At 37.8% G+C, this 7,867-nt stretch overlaps 1 protein-coding gene across 1 annotated transcript; it reads right to left on the bottom strand.

Annotated features, from left to right (window-relative positions):
- Positions 1 to 3,055: 3,055 nt before the first annotated feature.
- Positions 3,056 to 5,964, bottom strand: LOC135102079 (NADH dehydrogenase [ubiquinone] 1 beta subcomplex subunit 9-like). Its single transcript, XM_064006787.1, has 3 exons — positions 5,798 to 5,964; positions 3,914 to 4,056; positions 3,056 to 3,370 (listed from the first exon to the last, which is right to left on the bottom strand). The coding sequence occupies exons 1-3, from the start codon at positions 5,893 to 5,895 to the stop codon at positions 3,183 to 3,185; spliced, it is 429 nt and encodes a 142-aa protein (XP_063862857.1). The 5' UTR covers positions 5,896 to 5,964; the 3' UTR covers positions 3,056 to 3,182.
- Between the last annotated feature and the right edge of the window lie 1,903 nt (positions 5,965 to 7,867).

Below are 7,867 nucleotides of genomic sequence, written 5' to 3' on the forward strand. Positions count from 1 at the left end.
AAACATGCATTGCAATAATGAGGTTTCTTCATAATTCTATTTCTCAAGTTTTCCACACACACACAAAAAAAAAAATGAAATAAAATAAATAAATAAATAAAAATAAATGAATAAATAAAATGAAATTGTAAATATTACTATTACTGAATATTACTTGCATTCAGACAAGCATTTTTTAATGTGTCAATATATTCAGGGTGGTGTTGTGAAATAGTGCAGCATGCTCCATCCTGTTGTGATAGTACTGTAGCAGCCCTAATCTTACAACTGCATTTGGTAATGTTAGTGTGTGTGTGTGTGTGTCTGTGTGTGTATTCTTGTGATTCATGCAGGCAAGTCTTAGTGTTCTGAAATGTTCCTTTTACTTTGTTTTCCTATATAATCATAATATGAAAGAACATAGTTGATAATGAGCTTCAGTAATTTTAAGTAGAAAGCTGTTTCTTTGTATTAACATATATTATGTGTATTTATGCAAGGAATGACTGGATGACACATAAACATGTTATATGAGGAGTCTGCAGAGAATTGCAACTGTGATATTATCAATTAGTGGAACAATCTGTGTTGCTTTTCTGTCATTAACAGTTGTATCTTCTTTCATGTGAAAATAGCGGATCTTTTACTATAACCTTTTAATGTAACAATAACCAATGTGAAGTAAGAAAAATATTTTTGTATATAGTATAGATGTTATAAATGCTGGATATTTGCTCTTATTTGCAAATATTTGTTGATTAATTGAGATCCATTATTTCAGAATTGTTAATCCTTTTGTAAATACTGTTCTAAAGAGATTGCTGTACATGTGATCTTGAATGTTTGCAGTTATACCTTAGATTACTGGCCAATATTGCAGGAGACACACTATCTCTGTAAATACTGCTTCTCTAAGTTTTGGAGCTTCTGGATTGTGTGTACAGTACTGATATTCTAAATCACTGAGTAGTCTCTAGATTTCTGAATTTTGTGTACTTTCATTAATTATATTGAATAGTAAGATTTCACAAGAAAATGTGGTTTTATTTTGTTGTTTTTGTCTTATTATTTTTTTGTAAATGTTCCTTTCAAGTCTTTTAACTTATTTTTATGTGACCATGGTTGGTTAATGAGATTATTCATACCTAGTCACCTTAAGTGAGCTCATTGCTATTAATTATAAGATGCTCTAACATGACTTATAATCCACAGTGATCCAACTCAGATAGTTGGTGAATTATACAGGACACCCCTTTGAGGGTAGACAGTCTCATTGTTAATGTGTAGCATCTACATAATCCCTCACACAGCTACTTACAGAGCCTCTATGATCCCCATACCTTTCATTACTTTTGTTTTAGTCTCTCTCTCTCTCTCTCTCTCTCTCATATAATTATTTCAATTTTTTAATGGATTGCACCAATTGTTATTCATTGTTATATGACTTACATTATTGATAACTGTATATTACTTGTGAAAGCTATTGTTGTTTAATGAAATTTATCAAGATTTCTTTCTCACACATTTGTGCATTCTAATAGAGAGCCTGATGTATTATTTTGTAGTTCTCAAAGGCTGATTGTCAGTAGAAGGGTCATAAGTATTTTAATGCATACAGACTACAAAATATCCCCAAGTTTATAAGTTTTGTTTAATATCTAAAATTATAAAAGCCATGATCTGTGGAATTCCAGAACCAGGTAACAGTAAGAGCCTTTAAGTAGAGTGTCATTTCCAGGTGCTCACAGTATTGAGGCATGAATTAAGTTAGTACTTTGTGTGAAGACTAAATGAGCAGTTTTATTGTAGTTATTGGATTGGTAATTTTGGTTCAGCTTTTGTTGCTCATAAAGTCATATAAAGTAAAGAAGTGTATTTATTGGTATTTCATTCACAAAAATATTTACAATAAACAAAAGAAGTTATTAAATGTCTGTATGTGCGTGTGTGTGCATGTGAGTACATGCATGCATATGTTTATCCTGCAGTGACAGTTTTGAGATAACCATGGGAATAAGCTCAACAACTCATCCTCTGTATGACAGTAAAGCTTGGAAGGGAAAAGGTGACCATCTGGCAAGTGTGGATGTACCAAGATTTTACCCAACAAAATCTTCTGATCAGCTCTGAATCTAAGAGCATATAGGGGCTTATATCCAGGACCCTGTATATAGTACATAAAGGATCTCAAAGTCACAATGTGCAAAACTTAAGAATTTTTGGGCCATTCAGAGAATGTTCTATAAGAAAAATTGTAACCATAAACAAGTTATCAGATCAACACTTGTCCCCCTCCCTCCCCCATAATGTATGAGAACTTGCCAGTCACCTTGACCATAATGTAAGTCACCTGACTTCTTGGAGATGGCCAGTTCATCTCTAGAGTACACTTGATGAGCTTAGGGTAGTGAAAGCATTCAAGGCTGATGAATCCACTACCATTTCAAAAGAGGGGTAGTGACTAGTACTAGTCTAGCAAGAATTTTTCTCAAAAAAAAAGTATTTTAACTGGGACATCCTGTCTATCACACCCTTACTCTAAGGTAGTCCCTGCTCTTTATTACTTTTGAGGCTCCTTATAAACATACTATATGCCTCCCAGAAAAAAAATTATTCAGCCCAAGAAGGGTGATTGTACTTTTTTTTTTTTTTTTATGTAGGAACACTGGCCAAGGGCAACAAAAATCCGATTAAAAAAAAAAAAAAAACTGAGATGCCAGTCCCAGAAAAGGGCCCAAAGCGGTAGTCAAAAATTGAAGGATAAGTGTCTTGAAACCTCCCACTTGAAGGAATTCAAGTCATAGGGAAGGTGGAAATACAGAAGCAGGCAGGGAGTTCCAGAGTTTACCAGAGAAAGGAATGAATGACTGAGAATACTGGTTAACTCTTGCATTAGAGAGGTGGACAGAATAGGGGCAAGAGAAAGAAGAAAGTCTTGTGCAGCGAGGCCATGGGAGGAGGGAAGGCATGCAGTTAGTAAGATCAAGGGAGCAGTTAGCATGAAAATAGCGGTAGAAGACAGCTAGATATGCAACATTGCGGCAATGAGAGAGAGGCTGAAAGATAAACTTAGGCAATTATTTAACAGTTTATTAATTTCAAAGTACTTAAGCAAGACTGCAGACTTTTGAAAATTACCCTATAAGACATAATTATCAATATATAGTATTTACAAAATACACATGTTAGATGTGCTGCCACAATTAATGTGCTGGTTCTGCTGGCTTGCCATAGGTCTTTTCCCACCATTCAATGTACTCCTTCTTACGCTGCTCACGCCTGGCAAAGTATTCTGGATAAGCAGCCTTCTCCATGGGGTGCCAGTAGTCCAGCACCCAATCAGGGGGCACCACCTCACGTCCATGAGCCACCCCACCAGGAGAGTATGCAACTGTGGAATAAATAATTTTAGAAGATCAATAAGGTATGCAGAGAGGGCTACTTCATAAACAGATCAGAATTCATTAACTTGCCATATTAATGAAGATTATGAAAGCCAAGCTTAATATGGATTTGAGAAATAGAGATGGATATAATTTTAGTTCATGTGAATAGACACTAACTATAAGGATTTTTCTCCACAAAAGTGATCACTGCAATCCAAGATTCTAATGGGACAAGTGATTCTTGTAATATTGCAAATATGTGTGATAATGTTCTAGTTCACTACCATTATGATGAAGCCACACTAGCCAAACTTATGTCAAGAAAAAGGAATTCTTCCTGCAGTCTTGGACAGAAGCATCATCTGTGTCTAGAAGAGGGCAAGTCCTCATCTAGGTAGGGATCACACATGAAAAAATAAATAAGCAAGGCAGTTGCAAGGGCATCATGAGCACATCAATCGTCTATTCAGCTGACAGGGGTAACAAGCAACAGTATGGTTTCTAGATCACCTTAGTCTACAGGAACTATAAAATAAGTGAACACTCACACTGGCGTGGCTGGTAATGAATGAGACTGAACAATTCTTTCTCGCCTTCATCCAGGAGTTGCTGTGCTACCCTCATATCTTTAACATCCTTGTTCTCATCAAACCTTGCCCGAAGAAGTACAGCACGATACCGGTACATATACCTGCCATGGAGTTCATAAGGAATTAAAAGAATAATGGGCTATAGAAAAAGAATAGAACAATAAAACATCAGGAATGTGACATATAATTAACACAAGAAAATGATCATAAGTCCAACATACAGGCAAACACTGCTTTATAATACTAAACTTGTCAATCAAGGTATCAATCCCACTCTTGGGAGTGTCATGCCAATGAAAGCATGAGAAAGAGTGGGCTGAGGCAGAACATTGGAACTATTATGAATGATCATCCAACTGATTGAGTGAAGCAAATATACTGTAAAGAGGGCAGGGGCTGTTAAAGGAGAACCATCATAAGACCTAAGTATCCTTTTTTTTTTTCTTTTTAATACTTGAGAGGTTAGAGACTATCAGTCTTTACTGAAAATCTCTCATCTGCACCCCACTCACCTCTTGGAAGTTTGAAACGCATGTGCTGAACACGATGTATTTTGAGTGACGTAACTTGCTAAAGTGAGAATATTTTGAGATAATCATGCCAAAACCAGGCAAAGGAGGATATCAGTCAGGTGTAGGAGATAGAAGGAGACAACAGCATGGACCCCATGTTATTAAGTAGTGCTGATAAGAACCTTGACCAATCATCTGCCAGGCTCGCATGTAATAATACCGGGCCCAACCTCAGGACCAACAGCAGCCTCCCTCTTTTTCCCACCGCAGGTGTTGTTAAGGGACTGCATGGACCCCATGTTATTAAGTAGTACCTGCCTGAGAGGAACACTGTCATCTTAGTCATCCATCCCACCAATCAGATAAGCACAAACAGGATCTCAGAGTTTTCTTAGGGTAGTTTGGTAGGTAGTGCCACCTCCTGGTAATCAACCATAGGAGGAAGTGATAGGCAGGGATCCTCCTCAGCTTGGCCATCATTGAGACTTCCATCTTTTGAAAAGTTAAAAGTGAAGGTATTTATTTTTCTCTCAAAACCAGTAATTCATAATTTTGGGGGGATCTATTCCATTTTCACTTATCTTTTTTAAGTGTGACCAGAAATTGACAAATTGGATCATCGAAAAACATTTGGCTGAGACACATTCTGACTGGCTGAGATTAAATTTTGTTCCTCTCTAATGTGCACGATGCTCAATGGAATTTAACTTAACTTTGTTCCCCCAGACATGATTGTCAATCTAACCTCAGAACTTGCAATGGTTGGGTTTTGCACACTCCTAATAAATTTATTTGCCTAACACAGGGTAATATAACTGTTAGTCTTTTCAGCCAGAAAGATAACCACACACGACATAACCATGCTCTATCAGAATGAAAGCTGGACACAGCACCAAGTTCCATGACGAGACAAATAACCACTTACCGAGGTAAGTTCTCTCCCCTCACACCTATATATCTACTGCAACGTACTCGTAGGTAATAATAATAATAATAATAATAATAATAATAATAATAATAATAATAATAATAATAATCAAAAGTGCTCCCTTTAATCAAAAATATGTATTTTCCCAACTGTGTCAAGTCTACCAATGAATACTATGCTGTGTGACCTCTCACTTGCCGCCACAATTGCTCTCCTTTCGGAGCCACATTGTGAATGAAATTAACCCCTTCCTAAAGCTATAGCGAGCCCGTAACACTGTATGGCTACATAGCCACGTCTTGAAAAAAGAAAAAAAAAATGGTGTGAAATATGCACCAAGCTACCAGTGTGTCCCGGGAGCCAAACCCCGGAGTCCTTAACTCCCTCCCTGCCGGGGCTTACCGTCGGTCATACCACGCCTCCAGGTTCCTGAGGGACCGCTTGTACAGGGAACATACTTTACGGCTATGTGTGGTAACTCTTGTGACGATATGCGACATCTTCCCTGCCGGAGACTTACGGCTGCGCTCCCTGCTCAGCAATGGAGTGGACCAGCTGCCTCTTCCTCTTCTTCTTGAGACCTCTTGCTTGTGTTCTATTTTCTTTTCTCTACCACATCCTTCTATACATTTTGATGATATCACTTGCAAAATATAATATGTATTTACTCTGGATTAATCTCTACTGATTTATTTCATGTACTTCTATATTCTTTTTATATTACAATACTCCACATTTTTTCCTGAATGCATTTGCTTATAAAAAGATGAACGGCTTTTATCTTGTTCATGTTTTCGGATGGTGATACTTTTTCTGTCCTTATTTTTTTTATTAGTATTATCGAATGTATTTGATACTTTTGAGTGACAGAAGAACAATTAAACGGAGTGGTCGTACCACCTTTCTCTGGAGGTTGTCTGTATTCTCCATGAAACTTGACGCAATCTATTGCCCAGCCTGCTGACAGGTTATTATGAGTTATTATTATTATTATTATTATTATTATTATTATTATTATCAATATTATTATTATTATTTACTATTTATTACTAGTGAGGAAAACGGAGGAGTTACACTGATCCAAACATCTTGTACCTACAGTAGCAGTAGATGGAGAGTAAGAGCAGGAAAAGTGTGAAGAGGTATGAATAGACTGCTATAGGGCACTTTGGAATTAATATAAAAAATACTGTATGAAGATAGTAGTGCCTATTGTAATGCACAGTGTCGAGACTTCGAATATGGGGGTAACAGACATGAAGAGGCTGAATGAAGTGGAGATGAGATCAAAACCGTTTCTAGCCTTCTTGGGGCATTATGCGAAATGCTATTAGGAGCCCCTATGTTGTGAAACTATGATGGCATCTTTCCTGGGACTACTTATGAAAGCACCAAATATTCCAATAAAGAAGAGGCATTGTGAAACAATAAAAAAAAATATAAGTTAAAATAGGAGCTTCAGAAACTGGGGAATGGTATGGTCATATGCAAGAGGCCGAGGATCACGGGAAGGAGAGTAAGGAGAGGGTGAACACATGGAAGAAGAAAGGCAAGTGGAGGGAGGATGGCAAAAACAACTGGTGACAGTAGGACGGGGTAGAGGAGAGATGGAAAAGAATAGGATATATATCAACGGAAACATTCTGGAAAGGGGGTGAGGATAAATGGAGTGAAAATGGTGGAAACAACAGCCAGACTTAATGAGATAATCTGCAATTGCCTTCAATTACTTCAGTTGTATATTCTTTATTTGATACTGTGGTAAAAGGGAGTTGCCAGAGGCTCACAGTCTGTGTATAGCAGTTACCTTATAGATAAGATGAATAACAGATTCAAGGAATACTTACATGTTTTGCCATGTTGGAGATGTACCTCTCACATCTGGTTACAGTAGATCTGAGTGGCCCCCCTTCATCCAATCCATTTCCTGTCCGTGTAACTGATCCCTTGTCACAGTGATGCATCAGTCCCTAAGGTCATGGGTGGTGGCATGGTGAACCTCATTCCCAAACAATCATCTGGCTCGGGTTCAATAGCTTTCCCCAGATGTGTCTCAACAACATTTGCTCCAAGCAGCTTCAAGTTTGGCGGTGTGTTCCCGGGCACATCCAGTTTAGACCTGTGAGCTCGTCGCTGGAGTGCTGGCGTTCACAGTGTCACAAATAAAGTGATGCATGACTGTCTCTAAAGTAGCACATACATTTGCTCATTGACCCCTGTCAGAAACCATTCAAGTTCTTTAGCAGCGTGACATTATGGGGGTTTGCATCACCAGATTGACCTATAGTGCAGGACTGCTTAGCTGGAGGGATGATGGGGCTGGGAAGACCCCACCAGGGACATCCTCAACGTGACTTTATTAGAATTCAGTAATTTTTATAGAATAAATTTTAAAGTCATCCGTTATTTGAAGTCAGTTGTGTATAATACATCCCATACATCTCCCTGCACATACATATAAGAACTATTCTA

The sequence above is a fragment of the Scylla paramamosain genome, chromosome 1 (genome assembly GCF_035594125.1).
Source record: "Scylla paramamosain isolate STU-SP2022 chromosome 1, ASM3559412v1, whole genome shotgun sequence".
Classification (NCBI taxonomy): domain Eukaryota; kingdom Metazoa; phylum Arthropoda; class Malacostraca; order Decapoda; family Portunidae; genus Scylla; species Scylla paramamosain.